At 35.4% G+C, this 23454-nt stretch overlaps 1 protein-coding gene across 2 annotated transcripts in view; it reads left to right on the forward strand.

The window, feature by feature from the left end:
• RDX (radixin) overlaps positions 1-23454 on the forward strand; it is a 102128-nt gene that overhangs the window by 67876 nt on the left and 10798 nt on the right. Inside the window, exons 12-14 of one of the 2 annotated variants that reach the window (XM_065945288.1) lie at positions 1352-1444; positions 7402-7644; positions 8594-8754. In XM_065945288.1, coding sequence (XP_065801360.1) covers positions 1352-1444; positions 7402-7644; positions 8594-8754 — 497 coding nt within the window. Of the gene's footprint in view, positions 1-1351; positions 1445-7401; positions 7645-8593; positions 11140-23454 lie in introns of those variants that run through there. The other variant, XM_065945287.1, reaches the window with a different exon arrangement.

The following is a 23454-nucleotide window of genomic DNA, read 5'->3' on the forward strand; positions in this document are numbered from 1 at the left end:
CCCAGCCCCAGGATTGAACCCAGGTCTCCTTCATTGCAGGTAGATTCTTTACCAACTGAGCCACCAGGGAAGCTGAAACGTGAACTCCTAAAATACATTCAAATATCTTTTTATTTGAATGTATTTTAAAAGCAGTAAGTAGAATAACAAAGAAACATGAAAACCATTTTCTCTATTCAGACAGAGGAATACCTGTCATCATAAAGGTAGTACCAGTGTAAAAATAGACAGTTTGGAGGTTTCAGTATTTATTTACTGTAATAAATAAATGATCGATATTGTGTAGCCACTGCCAGAAGTGTGCTGTACCCAAAATCAGCAGTAAAAATTCTGTTTGCCAGTGAGGACTAGTAAAATAAGAAAACAAGTTCAGATAACGGAAACTGAAAAAAAAAGAAAAAACTTCTGTAAAATTAGGCATATTATACTTTCTTTAAAGCAAACCAGAGATACAGGTAACTTAATGACAAAGTTTGGAAATGAGCCTAAAATGTTTATTTCTTCTTTTAAAAAGAAACCTAGAAATAAAACCATAAAAGCTACATGAGCCTGTAGCTAACAAAGGATACTGATCCACTTAGATTTTGTATAAGCTACTGGCGTGTTTTGCTTTAGACAAATTGCCATTATATATATTCTAAATTTTATAAGATGATCATAGTTTGACTATAAGATGGGTCATGATTGGATTTTTTTGTGTGTATTTAGTGGACCTGCAAATGATGAGTATGCATGACACCTAGAAGAATTGGGATTTAAATATTGGTTTAGGTGTTTCCTTGCTCTATGTCTTTGGGTCTTTCTGAGTCTCAGATCCCTCCCTTTGAAAAAATGGAGTAAAATCGTCTTAATTAGGGAGTCAAATGAGATTATTTGACAAAGTGCTGTAAAAAGCATTATGTAAACAGTTTTTTTTTTCCCTTGTTAGCAAGTATTTTATTGATGAAAGTTAAAAAGTAGCTCCTAGGTTCTTGCTATAAAAACAGGACTAACTTTGTGTACATAGAATAATAAAAAAAACTCACTTTGTTTCCTTATGAGCTTATAATACAAATAAGATATTTATGATCTTAAAGAAATAGTTCCTTTTTTTTTTTTCTAACAGAAGGCTCTATGAGAAACACATAAAAAGAGTCCATGTGGGAATTCCCTGGCAATCCAGTGGTTAGGACTTTACACTTCCCCTGCAGGGTGCATGGGTTCTGTCTTTGGTGGGGAAACTAAAATCTGAAAAGCCACATGACGTGTCCAAAAAAGAAAAAAAAGTTCATGTATATTAAAGCTTTTTTGACTTAAATTATCGAAACTCTATTATGTTTCTTAATATTGGTAATTGTCTTATTTATTTTAGGCAGCAGAACTTGCCGAATTCACTGCCAAGATTGCACTTCTCGAGGAAGCCAAGAAGAAAAAGGAAGAGGAAGCTACTGAGTGGCAACACAAAGTAATCATTTGTTCATCACTATCATTTACCGAACACTTATTTTGTACCCAGCATATGCTGAATTTATAGAGATTAAGATACAGTCATGATTTAGAGGGGAAGAGAGACCACTGTATGAATGTGTATGTATTGTATTTAAATATAATCTAGTGATAAAAGCTAATAACTACTTTGGGAACACAGAAGTGTTAGATTCAGTAGGAATGAGGCAGGTGTTGGGGACACCCAGCCTTAAAAGTTTAAGCTGGCTCTTGAATGACATTCAGTTTGGGGGTAGAAAAGATGGGAACTGAGGAGATAGTCATTCCAGATTGTAGGAATTGAATGAGCATAGGAAAAATCTGGTTTTAGGAACTTTGAGAATCGAGGCTAGAAAGTTTGAGAGGTCATTAAGCTGTGAAAAACTTTAAGTAAACGCCCTGCTGAAAGGAAAGAAGTTAGGAAGTATCTGAGACTTTGGACTCTGAAGATTTCAAAACAACGTTTGTACCGTGATGAAACATGGTTTTATAAAAACAGCTTAGCAGTCAGAATGATGGATGGATTAGGGTAGTGTGCAGGATTGCTTACAAGCTAATGACTCACTAAGGATGTGACATTGAGAAAAGAGGGACAGGAATTGTTGAAGGACATTTTTTGACAGATTCAAAGGGGCGTGGCAACCAAGTGATTGGCTGTAAAGTTGAATTAGAAGAATGTAGTCAATTGATACTGAGATTTCTAGTTCCAGTACGTGAAACCACTGTTGTCTGAAATGGCAAAAAAGTGAGAAATTAGGCTTTACTTGGAAGGGTGGGGAATATAGGATAGGAGAATTTAATTCAGACTTTAAACTTTTTATGAAACTATAATAATTTTTTACACTCAAAGGTATATAGTTCTGTGACTTTTCTACAACAACATGTACTTATTAGCTAAAATGGTTTTCTTTCACTCTTAAATTTTCTTTGTAGCACTTTGGATTTCATAGGGGAGTTTTTTATATCGAGAGTTATGTATATATGTACATGTTGTTTAGTCGCTAAGTCGTGTCTGACTCTTCTGTGACCCCATGGACGGTAGCCCTCCAGGCTCCTCTGTCCATGGGATTTCCCAGGCCAGAATACTGGAATGGGTTGCTGTTTCCTTCTTTAGGGGATCTTCCAGAATCAGGGATCAAACTCGCATCTCCTCTATTGGCAGGCGACATGGGAAGCCCATATATGTACATAGAACTCCACAAGAGTGAAAGCACTGTTAACTTATTTGTTAACACTTCCTTTATTAGAATTGTATAGATTCCTCTTAGGAATGATTTATGAACTTCAGGGATACATAAACTTATAAAATAATGTATCACAGAAACACATCTTGTGAATTATAGAATTTAGAAAATGCACGTAAAAGAAAAACCACATTCCCACAAACTAGGATCAGTACTTTAACATCGCAGTGCATATCCTTCCAGGATCTTCTCCTATGTGCGTATGGGTGTTGCTGTTGTTCAGTCACCGAGTTGTGCCCCGATGCTTTATGACCCCACTGACTGCAGCATGCCAGGCTCCTCTGCTCCCCTGTCTCCAGGAATTTGCTTCAGTTCATGTCCATTGAGTCAGTGATGCTATCCAACCCTCTCATCCTGTGCTGCCCCCTTCTCCTTCTGCCCTTGGTCTTTCCTAGCATCATGGTCTTTCCAGTGAGTTGGCTATTCCCATCAGGTGCCCAGAATATTGTAATTTCAGCATCAGTCCTTACAGTGAATATTCAGGTTTGATCTCCTTGCTGGACTTTGAAGAGTCTTCTCCAGCACCACAATTCAAAAGCATCAGTTCTAAAGCTCTCAACCTTCTTTATGGTTCAACTCTCACATCTGTATATGATTACTGGAAAAACCATAACTGACTACACAGACCTTTGTTGGCAGAGTGATATCTCTGTTTTTTAATACACTGTCTAGGTTTCTCATAGCTCTCCTTCCAAGAAGCTAAGTGTCTTAATTTCATGGCTGCAGTCACCATCCCCAGGGATTTTGGAGCCCAAGAAAATAAAATCTGTCTCTGCTTCCACTTTTTCACCTTCTATTTGCCATGAACTGATGGAACTGGATGCCATTATCTTAGTTTTTTGAATGTTGAATTTTAAGCCAGCTTTTTCACTCTCCTCTTTCACCCTCATTATGAGGCTCTTTAGTTCCTCTTCACTTTCTGCCATTAGAGTGGTGTCATCTGCATATCTGAGGTTGTTGATATTTCTCTGGCAATCTTGATTCCAGCTTGTGATTCATCCAGCCTGGCATTTCACATGATATGCGCTGCATACAAGCTAAAATAAGCAGGGTGACAGTATACGACCTTGTACTCCTTTCCCAATTTTGATCCAATCTGTTGTTCCATGTCTGGTTCTGACTGTTGCTTCTTGTCCTGCATACAGGTTTCTCAGACAGGTAAGGTGATCTGGTATTCCCATCTCTAAGAATTTTTCACAGTTTGTTATGATCCACACAATCAAAGGCTTTAGTGTAGTCAGTGAAACAGAAGTAGATATTTTTCTCAAATTCTCTTGCTTTCTCCATGATCCAATTAATGTTGGCAATTTGATCTCTAGTCCCTCTGCCTTTTTGAAACCCAGCTTGTACATCTGGAAGTTCTTGGTTCATGTACTACTGAAGCCTCGCTTGAAGGATTTTGAGCATTACTTTGCTAGCATGTGTAATGAGTGCAGTTGTGTGGTAGTTCATACATTCTTTGGCATTGCCCTTCTTTGGGATTGTAATGAAAACTGACCTTTTCCAGTCCTGTGGCAACTGCTGAGTTTTCCAAATTTTCTGACATATTGAGTGCATGTATGTGTATACATGTACATTGGTATCACTGAAGAATTGATGCTTTTGAACTCTGATGCTTTTGCACTGTCATGCTGGAGAAGACTCGTGAGAGTCCATTGGACAGCAAGGATATCAAGCCAGTCAATCTTAGAGGAAGTCAACCCTGAATATTCACTGGAAGGACTGATGCTGAAGCTGAAGCTCCAGTACTTTGGCCACCTGATGTGAAGAGCCAACTCATTGGAAAAGACCCAGAATGCATGGAAAGATTGGAGGCAGGAGAAAACGGTGACAGAGGATGAGATGGTTGGATGGTATCACCAATGCAATGGACATGAACTTGGGCAAACTCCGGGAGATAGTGAGGGACAGGGAAACCTGGCGTGCTGCAGCCCATGGAGTTGCAAAGAGTTGGACATGACTTGGTGACTGAACAGCAACAATACATTTGTATGTCCAGAGTGAGCTCATTCTGTACATACTGTTTCATTTTAGTCAGTTTTCATCTCATCTTAGACTATATTCAAAAGTTTTTCATTTAGATATAATTGACATATAATGTATTTTCAGGTGTATAATATGGTTCGGTATTTGTATCTGTTGTGAAATGATCATCATGGTAAGTCTTGTTAACATCCATCATCATGTAGCTACAGAAATTTTCATCTTGTAATGTAAACTTTTAAGATTTGCTTTCTTAGCAACCTTGAAATATATATATTATTAACTATAGTTCATATTAGTCCATATAATACTGCATATTATATCCCCATGACTCATTTATTTTTTACATGGGAGTTTGTACTTTTTAATTCCCTTTTCCCATTCCTCTTCCACTTTTGTTTCTGGTAACCATTGGTCTGTTCTCTGTATCCATAAGCTCAGTTTTTTTGTTTGTTTTTTGATTTTTTAGATTCCACATTTAAGTAAGATCATGTGATGATTTGATTTTTTCTGTCTGACTTGTATTACTTGGCATAATACCCTCAAGGTCCATCTGTGTTGTTGGAAATGGCAATATTTTCTTTTTTTATAACTGAATAATATTCCACTGTATATGTGTACTGGATGAAAATCCAGTATCTTAAGATTATTATTGTATTTATATTTATACTTGCATTGTATGGGGACTTCCCTGGTGGCTCAGCAATAAACAGTCTGCCCGCAATGCAGGAGACCTGGGTTCAGTCCTTGGGTCAGGAATTTCCCATGGAGAAGGAAATGGCAACCCACTCCAGTAATTCTTGCATGGACACTCCTACAGACAGAGGAGTCTCGCAAGCTACAGTCCATGGGGTTGCAAAGAGCCAGACACAACTTAGTGATGAAAGAACAACAATACAGTATACATATACTGCCTTTTCTTTATCTGTTCATCTACTGATGGACACTTAGGTTCCTTCCATATCTTGGCTGTTGTGTAAATAATGCTGCAGTGAACATATTGGGGGGATGTATATTTCATCTCGAGTTAGCATTTTGTTCCTGTGGATAAATACTGAGAAGTAGAATAGCTGGATTATATATAGTAGTCTGTTTTTAAATTTTTTAAGGGATCTTCATACTCTTTTCCACAGTGGCTACACCAGTTTACATTCCCAGTGAAGGTGATCAAGTGTTCCCTTTTTTCCACATCCTTACCAACACTTGTTATTTCTTGTCTTTTTGATAATAGCCATTCTTACAGGTATGATGTGTTATCTCATTGTGGTTTTGATTTGCATTTCCCTGATGATTAATGATGTTGAATATCTTTCCATGGGCCTGTTGGCCATCTCTGTCTTCTTTATAAAAAATGTCTATTCATATCATTTGCTTGTTTTTAAAAAATACTATTAGGGTTGTTTTTTTTTTTTTTTTCCTGTTGAGCTGTACGAATTCTTCACATATTTTCGGTGTTAACACCTTATCAGACCTATCATTCACATATATTTTCTCCCATTTTGTATCATGCCTCTTCATATTCTTGATATATATATGTACATATATATATATATTTTGCTTTGCAAAGTCTTTTGGTTTAAAGTCGTTCCAATTGTTTGTTTTTGTTTGTATTGCTTTAGCTTTTCGTATCAAATCTAAAAATTTACTACAAAGACCTATATCAAGGCACTTACTGTCTATGTTTTCTTGAGAAATTTTATGGTTTCAGGTCCTATGTTCAAATCTTTTGATCCATGTTGGGTTGATTTTTCTCTGTGGTGTGTACCATAGGTGTCCAGTTTCATCCTTTTGCATGTGGCTGTCTAGTTTCCCTTCTCCAGTCTATATTCTTGACTGCTTTGTTGTAAGTTAATTAACCATATATGCGTGGGTATATTTCTGAGCACACAGTATTCAGAATTGACCCAAAAAGTCTATTATAGCTAGTTTGCCAAGCCAGTGTCCAAAGTAGGACTTTGCGTTGCATTTGTTTGCTCTGTCTCTTAGTAGGACAGTTCTTCTTTTTGTGATACTGATTTATTGAAAGGATCCGCAGATTATCCCTCCTTTTGTATTTTTCTAGTTTCCTTATGGTGTCATTCAGCTTTTCTTTTTGCCTTCAGTATTCTTGTAAGCTGAAAGATAAGTCTAAAAACTTGAAGGATTCAAGTTAAAAGTTTCTGGCTATGATGTCTCATAAGTGAAACTTTCATATAATTTATTATCCAAATTGGAACACTTTTTGAGAGTGAAAGGGAGTGTTAATAATTACATCAGGACTTTTCCAGGCAACCCAGCACAATATAATCACTCAGATAATTGGTGATGTTTGATATTTCCTGTTGTATTATATCAGAGGACACTTAATATCTGATTAGCTCCCCATTAGTTATTTTAATTGATTTTGGGATTAGAGTAATAACAGTCTTATTCTTCCCATGTGTGATTATATTTTATCATTGCTAAAATGTAATCTATCACATGTGGATTTCTTTGTATTATATCTATATCCGTTTCTCATCAACCATTTGTACAACAATTTTAGCAGCAATTGATAATCCTTGCTAGAATTAATAGTTTTATTAGGGTTTGCACAGTGGTGTCTTTAATTCTGAAAATAAACTTCTGTCAGTGGGGCTTGTTTTTATTATCTTGACATACAGAAAGAAAGGATGACTTTTAATTACTGGTTTTCAAAGTAAGTTGCTGATAAGCTTATTTTTATGTTTAGGCTTTTGCAGCCCAGGAAGACTTGGAAAAGACCAAAGAAGAGTTAAAGACTGTGATGTCTGCCCCGCCTCCGCCTCCACCACCACCAGTCATTCCTCCAACTGAAAATGAACATGACGAGCATGATGAGAATAACGCCGAGGCTAGTGCTGAATTATCAAATGATGGGGTAATGAACCATAGAAGTGAGGAGGAACGGGTGACAGAAACACAGAAAAATGAACGTGTTAAAAAGCAACTTCAGGTATTTAAATTTGCAGTTTGTATGCACATTTAAATATAGTTTGCATTTCCCCCATTTGTTAAGACAGACTTACTAAAAAGGAATACTTGATCTTTGGAAACCTTTAGCTCTAGCTGGCCTTGTGATTGGTTTGTAAGTACTTGGCCTACAGGCATATTATTTTTTCCGTTGTATGTCCTTGTTACCAGATGTTTGTTAGCCTTGTGTAGAGATCTTAATTAGTAAGTTATTATTTAATTATAGCTTTTAACTATAGTTAATTATAGTTAAAAAGTAGAACATAATGTTAATACTGTGTTTAAGAAACAAATTTTGTTTTTAAATAGTATACGTATAAAGCAATGATAATTTAATAGACTACCTGTAAGACGTTACAGAATCTAAATTTTTTGTTCAGATTTTGTAATGGCAAAAGATCAGCTTATTAAATGTACATAATTAGGTCAAAATAGTAAATTTTAGTATTACTATACCCATTGGAGAACTTACTAAAATAAGTTCTCTAATTTTTAAATTGTGAAATCTTTAAATATTAATAAGGAAAATGAGGTGATAGTGGTACTAATATCCTTTTGGAGAAAGTTTCTCGTGGTGTAGATTTTAGATCTTATGGTAATACCAACCATAATGGCTACATTGAACCTTTCTAAGTCATTTCAAGTATTAGATGATAAGGTTAAGGAAATTTAAAATAACACACAAATGATCATAGTTGCAGAGTATAGAAATGAAAGGTCATGGGTATTCCTCTCTAAGCACTACCTCCCACCATTACTAAAAGTACAACAAACTTAAACAATTTAAAGAAAAAGATTTCACAGTGGAAATTTTAATGTAGTACAAAGTCAAAGATGTGTTATGTATGTATTTTTGTCTTTAAACCTTTTCCATAGATTTTTTTTTTAATCTAAGAAAATAATAGTTGTCGTACTGTTTATTTTTTAAACAGGCATTAAGTTCAGAATTAGCCCAAGCCAGAGATGAAACCAAGAAAACACAAAATGATGTTCTTCATGCTGAGAATGTTAAAGCAGGCCGTGATAAGTACAAGACTCTGCGACAGATTCGGCAAGGCAATACAAAGCAACGTATTGATGAGTTTGAAGCAATGTGAGAGCTGTTATTTTGCATACATGTTCTTCATAAGCTGAACCACCAACAGAGAAAAGCAGGCCTTTGCGGATGTGATGGAATGCATCCCACCTTGCCAAAGCACTTACACCAGTTTGACTGTGGTGGCTAAAAGACATTTAAGGGGAGCTTTTCAACATTAAGGCAGTGTGATACCATGCTTGATTTTCTTTTTCTTTTGGGCCAGGGAATGAAGAACAGTGCTCCATCACCTCCTTTTTCACCTTTTTCATTTTCCGTTTTTGTTTTTTTTTTCTGTTGAAGATTAACACTAATTATCATGTCTGACAAATGTGTGTGTATGATTTAAGCACTTTGTTCATTTTACAGGATGATGGTGACTTAATGAGTGTTTAGGTAGAGCACTCTTTCCTTCTCCTTCCATATTTTAGCTGCATGTATTTCCACATTCTCTCTCATTCACATTTTCTCAGTGTGTACTTTTCATACCTTAATATGCCCTCTAACCATAGCACTGCATGTTTTAATCATTGGCAGTGATTAAAATAAGCATAGGTGAAAAGTCTTTGATTATTGTGTAGAAGATGGCTATGAATCATGAAAAGGATTAGAGAGTTTAATAGTGTAGTGTACAGCTTGTGGTTAATTTTTTAAATCTCAATTTAAAACATTATTGGATTTTTTAAAATTACAGTCCTCTTTGACAGAGCTGGATTGATTGATGTTTCATCTCCTGTCATCCTTTGGTTTTCTTTGCCCACTGATATCACAAAGGTATAGACAGCAGGTAGTAAGTGGTTCCCTAGGAAAGTTTATTGATGAAACACTACTGCAAATAATAGTTGTCTCTGAAAGATTTCATAGATTGATTTAGAAAAACAGATATTTAATAAAAGAAATTATGCATTTGTTGGTAATTGATTGTCATCATTAAAAAAAAAACCCTGGACCTTTCTGGAAGGGCAGTGTATGAAAACATCAGTCCCAAGGAGGGGACAGTAATACTACCTCACTACTATACCTGCAGTGACTGGTCATTCAAACATAGTGAAATGTGTAAGCTATATGTTTTATAATACATAGAGATACTTTCCATCATAAAGGAATATTTTCGAGATTTCTTTTCCTTCAGAATATCTTAAGAGTGCTAAATTTTAACTGCCTTTTTGTTGAACTGAACTGTGGGACTCTGATTTGTATTAAAATTGTAAGCTCTCACTGGTATACTATCTTCTGGAAGGGTGTTGTATATCTGAGGAAGTGTGTATGTGTGTGTGAATGTGTGAGAGGTTGCTCTTGTAGCATACGACGAATGTCTGTACCTTCATTCTTGATGTAATTATTACATAATCATTTTAGCATATTTGGTTTCTAAATCATTGTGCTTATTTTTTTCAGTCTCTAAAGATACTTAAATTTGGTTAGTTAAATGTATTTTAGAAATTATAATTTTAGATTATATTAATTTCATTTATGTTTTACAAAGAAATCTTTCCAGTTTAAAAGATGTTGAATATTCCCATGTTCTAACATTTTCTTTACTGTAAAACACCTAGATTTGGAGATAAGGAAAGCCTTGTTTTCTCTGTGTGGTTCAGCTACTTTCCATCTGGTATTATGTGTTCAAATTTACATTTAGCTATTAAAATTGCCATTTTGTTAGACATTTTTCATGCACAATAGATTTAAGTTGTGTCTGAAAGTATCTCTTGTGCTTTTTTGATTTTGCTGACTTTAAAAGGATTAATCTGGGCAGACATTTTGAAGAGGAAAGGTTGCATTTAATAAATTTTTTGGATTGAGTAGGACAGAAGATAACTGGTTAACCTTGAAGTGACTGTTGTGCAGTGGTTGTGCACATCCTTCAAAACACTGTGGAAGAGGATGCTTCTCGCAGCACATGAGAGGAACAGATGGTGAGCCCTGCTACTCATGGTTTAAAGCATGTGTTCACTTCAAAGCATTAAACAGTTGCCATAATAGGTGAAAATTTGGATTTCTATTGGATTTTTATTAATTTGCTTCATTTTGAATTGTGTGCACTACCATTCCTACTTCAGTTTGATATCAGTGTTGAAAAATTACCAGTTATATCTGCTGTTTATAATCTATTTGTAGATTAGGATTAAAATGGATTTAATCCATTTTTAAAGCTTTGTGAATTTTTCTAAACAGGAACAACTATTTGCAATATGGGTTTTCATTAAACCAATTATAACTTTTATTATTAGCAGTTGAGAAGCACATGTTCATATAGCAGTGTAAAAATATATTAATGAGTATTTGGTAAATTCCAACAGGCTTTTCCCATGAGCATAATTTTGTGTTGTACAATTAAGTTACATTACATCTATTATTTTGGATAACATTCATTGATTAACAATAAAGTGACAAAAGCTCATGCCTTCACAGTTCACTGTTGTTATTTAACATGGATTTCTTATATACATTTCCTGAAAATTATAATCTTTAATAGATCTGTAAATTATTATATTTTTAAAATGAGAAGTGAATAGGAAAAAGTTTAAAATCCTCATACATTTACTCTTTCCCCAAAATTATTTATCTCTTTTGGTATGGAAGTAATAGTGATTGTTAATTTTCTGGAGAAATTAAATTATTAAAAATCAGCCCTCTTCCTAATAGAATATCATATAAGATTTCTAGTCATTGCTCTTATTGTATAGTGAGTGTTTAGTTTTCCTAAGGAAGAAATAATTTCATTGTCATTGATTGATCTCACTGTTAAAATGTTAATTTTTTTTAAAGAGCTATATACTAAGTGCTTCTTAAAAATCATAAAGATTATTCCTAAAGAAACAAGTGATAAATCTATTCTAAGAAAAATAAAAGCCAGGTGTCTTCTCAGTTTGTAATAATATTTGTCACTTTATTATTTCTACTCTCAAAAACAGGTAGTGATCTCTTTATTCTGATCCTGTTAGAAAAGAAAAGAAAGGGGAATTTTGTGTTAGAGGATTTTGCTTTTTTTCTGAGTAGAGTTTTTCTCTTAGAACTAGAATTAGCACTTAGGAAGTTATCTTAGACTGATTAGAACTCACTCCTGGTTATCATTAGAAAAGAGTTCCAATGTTATGATTAAAAATACCATTACTTTCTGTCTCAGCTCTTGTAACCTGTTGATAGGTGATATTTTAGAATTGAAGATAAAAAGATTTTTTAGATCCCAAAGCATCCCATTTTATGTATGCATGCATAATGAAAGTAATTAGTCTTTTTGAAATCTAAAACTTGAAAGTATAGGGATTATTGCCGTTAGCATTAATTTACTGATTAGTAAACCAGAGCTTAGATATCTGTCTATCATAACAGGAAACATTAAATATGGAACTACACTGATAGTTCTCTCTTGTTTGTTTGTTCTAAATAAATAGAACTTTAGCTGTTCTTATTCTGTACTTTATTCTTTTTTTTTTAACTAGAAGATAATCTATTAAATATTCCAGTGTGTTTATCATGTAGAATGACAAATACTCTACTACATTTTAAAAGCACTGTGGATTCAGCAGATAGCATAACTTCGTAAACTGTCAAGGCAATATGACTCCTCACGTATTACACTGTTAGCAAGGAAAAATTGGCCTGTCGTATATTAAAGCCTGTCACCTTCTCATCCCTGGCTTTTCCAATTAATTTTAACTCCCCTTGTTTCCTAGTGGACCTATTTCTTAATGTCTCCATCTTAAGAGATTTTAAAAGCTGCCATTTTCCCTCTGGAAAGATGATGACTTCTTGCTTTGCTGCCTCAATATTTCAACCTCCCTTAAACTGTGATAACAAAAGTTTTCTGATTTGAGGTTACATATACTGCTTTAGGGGATTCCCTGATAGCTCAGTTGGTAAGGAATCTGCCTGCTATTCAGGAGACCCCAGTTCGATCCCTGGGTTGGGAAGATCTGCTGGAGAAGGGATAGGCTACCCACTCTAGTATTCTTGGGCTTGCCTTGTGGCTCAGCTGGTAAAGAATCCGCTTGCAATGCAGGAGACCTGCGTTTGATACCTGGGTTGGGAAGATCCCCTGGAGAAGGGAATAGCTACCCACTCCAGTATTCTGATCTGGAGAATAACATGAACTATATGTTCATGGGGTTGCAAGAGTCAGACAGAACTGAATGACTTTCACTTTCATGCTGCCTTAGGAGTTGAAATATTCTATTTTTTCTTACAGAATTTTAGGGTTAAAGATTATGACTAGGATAATTACCCTATGGCATGTCTTTCAGTTCAAGCTTATGTTTGGCTATGGAGTTCCTTAGCTACTAAACAGTTCCAGGTTCTTAAATGCCCTTCATCTAGCGATGAACTGAGGCAACTTCGCACACACACACATTTAGCCAATACACTTTTATTCAGTATGTTGTTATATTCTAGGATATAGAAGTATGATTAGAATGACTGTGACACATCGTTTTGGACTATCTTGAAGTGTGAAACCTCAAATATTTATCTTATCTCTTGGATCATTTGCAATAATCTGTTATAATACTAAATTTCTTTTAAGATGGCAACACCATTTTATTGATTCATGGTATTTGTATGCCCAGATTCCTCCATGCTTATATCTAGTCAGTTGCTTCCATTCTTGTAGTTTATTACTGTTTTAATTGTTCAGTTTTATTTAATGGACATTTTTAAAATTTAGGTTTGCTTTGATAATCATGCATGTCATTCAGTTTGCTTCTAAAAGTAGTTGACTGGTGGTGTTTATCTTTAATTAAGTCTATATAGCCAAATGTCCATTTTCTTAGTGGTAACATGGGATCAGAATTTCTGAGATTTATGTAATAATCCTTGGGGAAATTCCTTTTGATAAAATATGGATTTATTATATCAAAGCCTTCTAGTACTGTATTATAATGTATGCCATTATATCTTATTTGTGACTTAAAAAGATGTTTTATATTATAGACCTAAAAAATGCATGAATGTCTTAGACTCATAGGGCAACACTACCTCCTTCCTTTCTTTCCTTTTGTTTATACTCAAATCTATGTAATTCAGATGTAGCATTTTAGTTTTATATGCCATCATTCTATTTATGTAATTATTTGCTTTTAAATTTTAGCTAATTTGGATAAAAAGATATACTGTGTGATGAAGGAGACTACTGCAAGATAAAGAAGAGCAATAGAGGAAAATAAGCAACTGGTAGAGAATAAGAATATACAGTACAGTTTAAGTATGGTTGTTCTCTGATAAATGACTTAATTTTCATTTTATAGGTCAAATTTTAAACACTGATCAATATTTAAAGATACTCTAAAAAAATAAAGTGCTTAATTTAAAAAGTTTTTCTAACTTTATAAAAAGACCCATTTTATACCCAATTGACAACCAGTCAGTACATAGTAATTAGTAATCTGTGTTCAATACTGAGAAGGTTAGTAGAGTTAGATTTCAGCTGAATCTTCATTACTTTATTGTATTAAAATATAAGATTTACCATTTTGACCATTTTCAAGTGTTTGGTGACACTAAGGGTGTTCACATTGTTGTGTAACCACACATCACCACTATCCCATCTCCAGAGCTTTTCATCAGCCCTAACAGACTCTCTGTACCCATTAAATACTAACTGCCCATTCCTCCCTTTTCCCGGTGTCTGGTGATCATTATCCTAATTTCTGTGTTTCTTAATTTGACAGTTCTAGGTACCTCATATAAGTGAACTGACTCCTGTATTTATCCTTTTGTATCTAAATTATTTCACCTAGCATATTTTTAAGGTTCATCTGTATTGTAAGACATATCAAAGTTTTATTCTTTTTCAAGGCTAAGTAATATTCCGTTGTACACATATACCACATTTCCCTTATCCATTCATTAGTTAATGGACATTTGGATTATTTCTGCATTTTGACTACTGTGAACAAGTGCTGCTTTGTACATTAGTGTACAAATATCTGTTTGAGTTCCTGCTTTCAGTTCTTGAGTATATACCCAGGAATGTAATTGCTAAATCATGTGGTAGTTCTGTGTTTCATTTTTTAAGAAACTTGCCAATACTGTCTTTCTCAGCAACTACACTATTTTCTATTCCCACTGGCAATGCTTAAGAGTTCCAGTTTCTTCACATCCTCAGCCAACAATTGTTATTTTATTTTATTTGGCCACTCTGTTTGCAGAATCTTAGTTTCCCAACCAGGGATTGAATCCCAGACCACAGCAGTGAAAGTGCTGAGTTCTAACCACTGGACAGCCAGGGAAATTCCTTTCATGTTGCTTTTGCTAATAGCAATCCAAGTGGATGAAGTGGTATCTCATTTTGATTTTGATTTTAATTTCCTTATGATGCATTTCTCTCTGGTGTTGAACATCTTTTCTTATGCTTATGGACTATTTGTATCTTGTTTGCTGAAATGTATATTCATGTTTTTACCATTTTATACTTGTTGAATTGTAGAAGTTCTTCATATGTTGTGGATGTTAGCCTATTACCAGATATATGAGTGCAGGTATTTTCCCATTCTGTGAGTTGCCTTTTTATTCTATCAGTAGTGTTCTTTGATGCATAAGCATTTTTGATTTTGATGAAATTTAATTTGTTTATTTTTCTTTTGTTGCCTGTGCTTTTAGTCTTGTGTTTTTTTTTTAAGAGGAAAAAACACATTTTCATGAAGGAACTATTAATGAGACAGAAGAGAGATTACGTAGAGTGGTCAAAGTCTAGAGAGATTGAAAAGTAAACTGTTTTAACTGGAATAGAAAACGTAATTTCCTGTGTACTGACTTCAGGATGGTAAAGCTAGGGAAGGTTGAGTCAGGAATTAAAGGGTGCTTTAATCCTCTGCTGAGGTGGCTTAGTTTGATTTGAAGACATCTGGTGCCTTTGGGAATGCAGTTACAGAAGGGAATAATAACTGAATTTTGCTCCAAAGGAAATTCATGCTGCTCTATACAATGGACTAGAAAGGACTGTAGTGTAATTAGCCTGCAGAAAGGCTGTGGTCATGGAAATGGTTTTACTACCTTCTGAGTATTTAAAGGAAACATTTAGATGTAATTTGCTCTCATGTTTGCTGTATGTGGTAATGTTTTTCCTTCTGCTTGTTTTCCAAATAACGTCTTTTGAAGACAGTTAAGACCTCCATTTTATCCATGAGCTTTTAAGAATGGGTTCTTTAGTGGGACGAAAAGAGAGCTGGAAATTAAGAACACCCAAGAACAAATAGACTAGATTCTGAGTTCTTATTACAGGTTGTTGTACTCTTTTACGCTCTAGTTTTATAAGCGGTTTCATAGTTCCGAATCAGAATGTCTGTTTTGGAGCATGTCACTGGGATCAGATACAGACGTTTAGATTCCAGACTCATTGTTTCATTGGAATATATTGACCAAATGTGTACTTTTGAATTATTAAGAATTGTTTATAGTTGAAAAACGCTGCAAAGTGTGCTTGCTGATGACTCTAATAATGTAGTGACTGGAAGAAACTTGAAGGTTTTTTCAAATAGGTTTTAAGGGGTTGGGGAAAAAGTTCTTTCAGATAATGATGAAGGGAGTATATATATCAAAATACACAACTCAATGAAGATTATCTCAATATACATATATAATTTTCACTGTGACAACTTTGAACAAATTAATTTGGAAATTTCTGAAGGTTTTTTAAAGTTGAGACTCATTTGATTATGCTCATCAACTTTCTTTTTTTTTTTGATTCATGTACTTAAGCCCAAATGATATGTTTTTTTCCCCTTATTTTTGCTTATCTTCCCCAGACAGTTTTAATATACTTCTCAATTTTTAGGCAATACAATTTTGAATGTAAGTGTATGATCTTTTGGTAATCTGAGTTATAGATGGATGGTTCCCCCCCACTAACTTTAAAATATGTTGATTTATCATTGGTATATAGATTAAATGTAGAAGTTTGCAGCTTTTTAATTTGTGTTTTGAGAGTACTTTCTATCAAGACAAAATATATGTAAAAAGAAATCAATCTGATGAATATGTTTGCTTTCTTTTAAATTATTTCATTAATAATTTGCAAGTGTACTACATGATCACACATTTTAGTTTCTTAGGACTTTCACTTTGATTAATTTTCTAAAAAATTTAAAAATTAAAAAAATAGTTGAAAAATATTTCTGTTGATGGGGGCAAAATCAAACAAATCACTTTTATTTAGCAGTTTATTTGTATTCTTAAAATACATTGAGAATACCTTCATTGTGTAAAAACCAGTACCAAAGAGTATAAAACCTGAATTAGAACCCAGAATCTCACCATGTGTATCATTTACAGTTTAATGTGCTGGGCCACATTGTATTTCAGTATACTTGATGTTTTAAGAATATAATGAATTGAGGGGGGCCATAGGCTATATCAAAGGCTTTCCATCAAAATGTATAGAAGATACATCCAGTGGAAAAGTAATTTGATTTTTAGAGCAGATTGTTGGCATTAACGTTTTGGGAATATTCTCAAGCATGAGGAAGACTGGAAGCCAGTATGTCTTCTTTTTTTTTTTTTTGATTTGACTCTAGTTTCTTTCTTTTTTTTTTTTTTTTGGAGTTACATGTGTTCCCCATCCCAATCCCACCTCCCACCTCCCTGCTCCACCCATATGTCTTCTATAGATTACTGATGTGATGTACAGAAATAGGAAAATGTTCTCCACTACCTATTTTTGAGCCATTATGTGTTAGTTCTTAGGCATTAGAAGTTTTAAGAGGTTTTCATTTTAATGGTATTATGAAAGGAAAGGTGAATGGGAAACTAGGGGGCATGGATTTTCTTCCATTAAGTAATGAGATTAATACATACATGCATATGCATTCACAGAGGCAGTCATTCTTGCAGTGATTTACAGAGCAGTTGCTATTTCTGCAAAGCCCTGGTAGAGTTATGAGACATAGATTTGACCCTGTGAATGTGTCAAGGAAATTGTAGTTAGGCACTTGAGACACAAACTCAAATTAAGGTATAGAAATTAAAGTAGTAAAAAATCAGAAGAAAAATTGAGGTAAAATGTTCAGGAGTTAAAATGAGAGGTTATTATGATTAGTATACAAAGAAGCATGATATTGACTTGATTAATGAAACTGGGAAAATTTTCCTTCATTTGTAAAATTCAAGCTACTGGGGAGCATCAGAGTTACAAATTAATCACTGAGTAGGCTTCCTAATAACTTGATTCTCTGCCACTAAGTAATTGCATTTTCTTTAATATCAATGTATCTGGTTTTTTTATAATAGAGTTTACTGAACAATAATGGTTTATGTTAGAATAGCCAGTATTGAAATATAATTTAATGTTCAAGTTTTCTTATAGCCCTTTTGCTAATTACTTGTTTAACTTTACACTGTTTACCATTTTTTTTTTACTATAAATTATTTTTTTACTTTAAGTAAATATCAGGATATCCATTATCCCAAATAGTACAGGTAGAATTTCCTTCTCAAACAGTGGTTAATTGTTTGTGTTGATTTTTGTAAATATCCATATATATCAACAGTTTGTATCACAGCAAAGCTTCAGAAAACAGGAGTATTGAAGGATTTTTTTTTTCTTTTGGTTATTTTTTTTGGAGATTATTTTAATCATTAAAATAATTATTGCCATATTCCCCCTCTTTTTTATTAAAAGAATTTTGAGCTATATATAAAGAAATTTTCAAAAACTAGAAAAGTAGCTATTAAGTTATAGCTATTAAAGGCATACATTTTTCATTGTCGTTATTATCACGTGAAGTTCCTTTTTAAAGGTGCTGTAGGTCATATTTAACTACTTTATGACTAAGTGTCATTTTTTTAAGAACTTGGTTAAATCATTAAAATTTTAAAAAATATGTAACCATTGAAACTGAAGTCAGTAGGTAGAAATAAGGTAATACAGAAAAGTTAAGCTTACTTCCCTCTGTCCTATAGTCTTGCCACTCTCCCCAAAGTTAGCTGTTGGGTTGGCCAGAAATTTCAGATTTTTCCATGAGATGTTATGGGAAAACCCGAATGAACTTTTCGCCAACCCAGTATCTTTTTCCAACTTATGCCTTATGGAAATTACCTATACATACAGAAGCTTGCATATGTTGTATACTTCTTGTTGTTTACATAAGGTATAGCATTCTGTATACATAGTTTGCACTTCTTTCACTGAATGGTGTATTTTTTAAAACATTACATATAGAAGTACAAAAATACCACAGTATTTAATTATGTGAATGCCCCTTAACTTATGAACATTTATATTTTTACTAATACTTTGCTTTATAAACAGTATTGCCATGTATTCTTGTACAAATACTGCTTGCATTTTATCCTGTTTAAGATACTGTGTCATAGTGAGTGTGAATGAGGTAAGTTTGTATAAGATTTAGATATTCCTAAAATAAAGGAAGTTTTTTTGGTTTTTTCAAATGATGTAAGTGCACTTTTTACATTTAAAAAATGTAAATAGTAATATGTACTTATAGAAGCACCTTTGTAGTAAACGTAGACACTTTTCATAAATTGTATTTCTGTATTTCAGGTTTAAAAGGTGAGATGGCTGTAATGGTGTTTCACTATTGAGGGCCAAAGGGTAAAAGATCTGCCAGTATATAAAACTCCTCTGACTTCTTCAAATTTTGTAATCAGAAAATGTTATTTAAAGAAAAAAGCAAATCAGTAGGGTAGGATCTTCTAAAGGTACTTTGGTAGCTTTTTGGTTTTTAATTTCCTTTGAGTGCCACCATTTCCTCAGTGTAGAGTTTTCATTTGCTTACTTTTATTAAAATGAAAAATGGCAAGGTCAGATAATTGCAAACTCTTAATGATACAAAGCTTCCCTGTTGGTTCAGACGGTAAAGCGTCTGCCTGCTGTGCGGGAGACCTGGGTGTGATCCCTGGGTTGGGAAGATCCACTGGAGAAGGAAATGGCAACCCACTCCAGTACTCTTGCCTGGAAAATTCCATGGACTGAGAAGCCTGGTGGGCTACAGTCCATAGGGTCGCAGCGAGTCGTACACGACTGAGCAACTTCACTCACACTCACTCTCACTCAATGATAGAAAGCACTTGACCATGACACCAAGCAGAGGCAAAAGTATTTCATAGAATATAAAAGTTTTCTTTGGTTTTTAAGGAGGTAGATCAACTTAATTCATCCTATTATTTATGTGATCTTCCTTTCTGACTTTAGGAGAATGTCCTTTGATTTCAGACTTTACTTTTCAGGTTAAATATTGCTCTCGTACCTATAGACTTTTGGTTAAGTGATTTTCTTGGACCCCAAATATTTTGGGGGGATACAGCCTAGATTAGTTTCAACGTGCAAATGATGTTTCATGTTCATTAGAAGAAACAGTGATGTTAGTGGTTTGCAGTCTGCCTCTCTTCCTACTCGCTTAGAGTCACAGTAAATTCTAAGCTAATGTACCAGAGAGGATCATAAAGTCTCGGTCCTCAATCTGTAGTAGTTGCCATCTTTCTATTGCTCTTCCAGGTGCTGAGTTCTGTTTTTGCGTAGGTTTCAGGCATGCTCAGAAATGCTCAGTCAAGTCAACGTATAGACTTCATAGCCCATGGTTATCTCCTTTCTAGGGGTGCAGGATCCTTTCCCAGATTCTCTGACTTTTTCAGCAGCGGTTTTGTTTTTTACAGTAGATACATAGATCCAGATGTTATCAGTCCAGATCAGGTTAGATAAACAGGCAGTCTGCTTGTCACTTAAAGAGTGTCTGAAATAGATAGGCTGAAACATCACAATGTAGTGAATTTTGTCAGGGTTTGTATTATGGCCTGGCCACTTTCTAGATGTGTAATGTTCAGAAGCCACTCAGCCATTTTGGGCCTCAGTTTCTCCATCTGTTAAACGGGAGTACCACTGACTATAAGCATTGACTATAATAATGTACATGGAATATTTTGTTTACAGCCTGGTGTATTAAAGGCATTTACTATGTCATTTTTGTTTTTCATAATGTTTTTTGTTCATCTATCAGTGTTGTATTAGTATTTGTACCTCCCTCAGTCCTATGGGTTCTATTTTTTCTGTCTTCTGTTTGCCTTTTAAGGACTTTGCGATTCTCTTTAGAAGATATTGCTCGGCATATGTTTATTGAGTGTGTGCCAAGCCCTGTGCTAAGTCTGTAGAGATAAAATAGGTTGTCCTGAGCATGAAGAGTTTGTGGTCTACTGCTGGAAAGTATGTGTGTGTTTGAGTAAGTGAGGTTCAGGGAACCTCAGCCTCTAAGTGTTGGAGTGTACCAGGGCCCAGGCGTGCCCTGTCTACAGTACTTGGCTGTCTTAGTGACCTCATCCAGTGTTGTTGCTTGAGATAGCATCTGTATGCTAAAAACAAATCTCTAGCCAAAACCCTCTCCCTTGTACTCCAGATGTGTGTGTCTGTTTACCTGATATTTCCACTTTGATATCTAATAGGCATCTCAAACTTGTTACATCAAGCTAAATTCGAGATCTTCCTCCTCCTCCCACCCACTCGTTTCTGCCTCAGCCTTCCGCTTCTCCCGCCCTCGTTTCGATGGATCTGGCCCAAACCTTGACTGTAATGTGATTCTTCTTTTCCTCTGTTAATCCACACCCAATCTAATCACCAACCTGTTGGTCCGACATTCAAAAATACATTAAAAAAATAACCATTCATACACCCTCCACAGCTGTCACCCCATCCCACAGACGGATTGCTTGTAGTGTTGTTGCCTTCTGATGGGTTTTCTGGCGTCCTCTCTTGCTCTGCTACAGTCTGTGAAGACAGTAGCCTTAGAAAGGTAAGTCAGATCCTGTCACTTATGCCCAAATAACCCCCAGACCTTTTACATCTCAGTAAAAGCTATATCCCTCTCAGTGGCCATTCAGAGCCCAAGATCTGATCGCTTGTCACTCTCAGACCTCATCTGCTGATTTCCCCATTCTCACTGAGTTGAGGTCAGCTGGCTTCGTTGTTATCCTCTAAGCTAGCCAGTGCTGCTGTTGACCTCAGTCCAGAATGGCTTTTTCCCTAGATATTTTTACGATGTGCTTCCTTACCACTTCCAGGATTTTGCTTCAGTGTCACCTCAGTGTGGCCATCCCTTTACCACCTTATTTAAAATTGCGCTTTGCCCCAGTATTCCCTACCTATGTCTTTTAACTGCTTTTCTATGTGGCACTTCCTACCCAATGTACTTTACATATATTTTTATATTTCAATATATATGTTGATGTGTATTTTTATTAAAAATGGGGTGGATGAATTCTGGGAGCTTAGAAGGAAGGCATCTAATCTTGGTGGACGGCTTGCTGGAGGAGCCAAGTCTTTCAGGATGAGTTAGTTGGTGGTTGGCGGTGAGAGGCAAAGCTAGGAGGGCCATCCAGATAGCAGGAGTTATGTGCAAAAACCTCTAGACAAGGGGGTATGCTGGAACTACCTATTCAGTCGCTAATTTCTATCCGACTGACCCCATGGGCTGTGGATGTCCAGTGGTATTCTCAAGGCTGGTTCACACATGGGTTAAGGAAAAAAGTGTACCTTAAGAGTAATTTCCAATGCTAAAACCAGGGGCATCATCTATGTAAGCAGAGACTGATGAAGTCTGAGACTAAAGCCAGCTCTAGAGTTGAGCAGGGGCTAGACAGTAGAGCTGCCTTGGGCTGTGGGTTAGGAAAGTCCACCTGGGTTACTTCTAGGGACCTGAAGACAGGTTAAGATGGCTTTTATGTATGTTCTGGAGCTACTAAGGAACTTTTGTGGAGGAGCCCTTGCATTTATTCACCCGAATATTTTAGTACCTGGTACCTTCCAGGTACTATGTACTAATCACTGGGAATATAATAGTGAAAAAGACTAGATCCTTATCAATGGGCTTACTTTCTGTGGTAAAACATGAAACACACATGCAGAATAATTTAAAAGTTTTAAATTGTTTTAGATTGAATCATGTAAAATTTATGATGTTCAACCATCTTTGACCTATAAGAGCAACAAATCTATGTTAATACTTTCAAAGGAACAAGGGAGTGAGTTGGGGAAAAAATGATAATTAGAGTAGGAAGGTCGGAAAAAGTCTCTGAGAGGAAGTGGCATATAAAAAAAAGATTTTAAAGTAAATCAAGACAGCAAAGGTAAATGCCCAGAAAGATCAGATGAGCACAGTGGGCCTGATGGGGAATCCACGCCTGTTCAGAGAGGGCTCAGCTCCTCAAAGCAGTACCCTCAGTGCTGCTGTCCCTTCTGATTCTCCAGGATAAGCCTGCAAACACCTTTTTTAAAAAGTGTCCAAAGAATAATGCTTTAAACATTTAAGTAGAAATGTAATGTTATGTGAAATCTCCCAAAGTTTGCATGTCATTTATTTCAAAACATTTAGAAAACATTTTGCAAGCCAAACAATGTGTCTGTTCTCCAGAAGTGGCCCACTGCACACTGCTTTATAAGCTTTGCTTCAAAGTATTCCAAGGGGAGAGAAAAGCATGTGCAAAGAACTTGAGGCAAGAAAGGGCATCAACTGGTTCAAGGAACAGGAAAGAGGGCAGTATGTCCAGAGCTAAGTGAGCCTGAGGGAGCATTATCTGTGCGATGAAGTTGGAAAGGAGCCAGATCTCAAGGAGCGCACAGAAGCACAGGGCAGAAGTGGAGGGACAGACGTGCAAATTTAGTGTGTGCCAGACAAGTGTGCACCTTGGGACCATGTGCCTGGAGGGAGGGACACCCTTTTCTAATCTGTACAAGGATGCCGTAAATGCTGCAGGCGTCCTTGAAGGTAGGTGCGCTAT

Source organism: Muntiacus reevesi, chromosome 9, assembly GCF_963930625.1.
Source record: "Muntiacus reevesi chromosome 9, mMunRee1.1, whole genome shotgun sequence".
In the NCBI taxonomy this organism is placed as follows: Eukaryota; Metazoa; Chordata; class Mammalia; order Artiodactyla; family Cervidae; genus Muntiacus; species Muntiacus reevesi.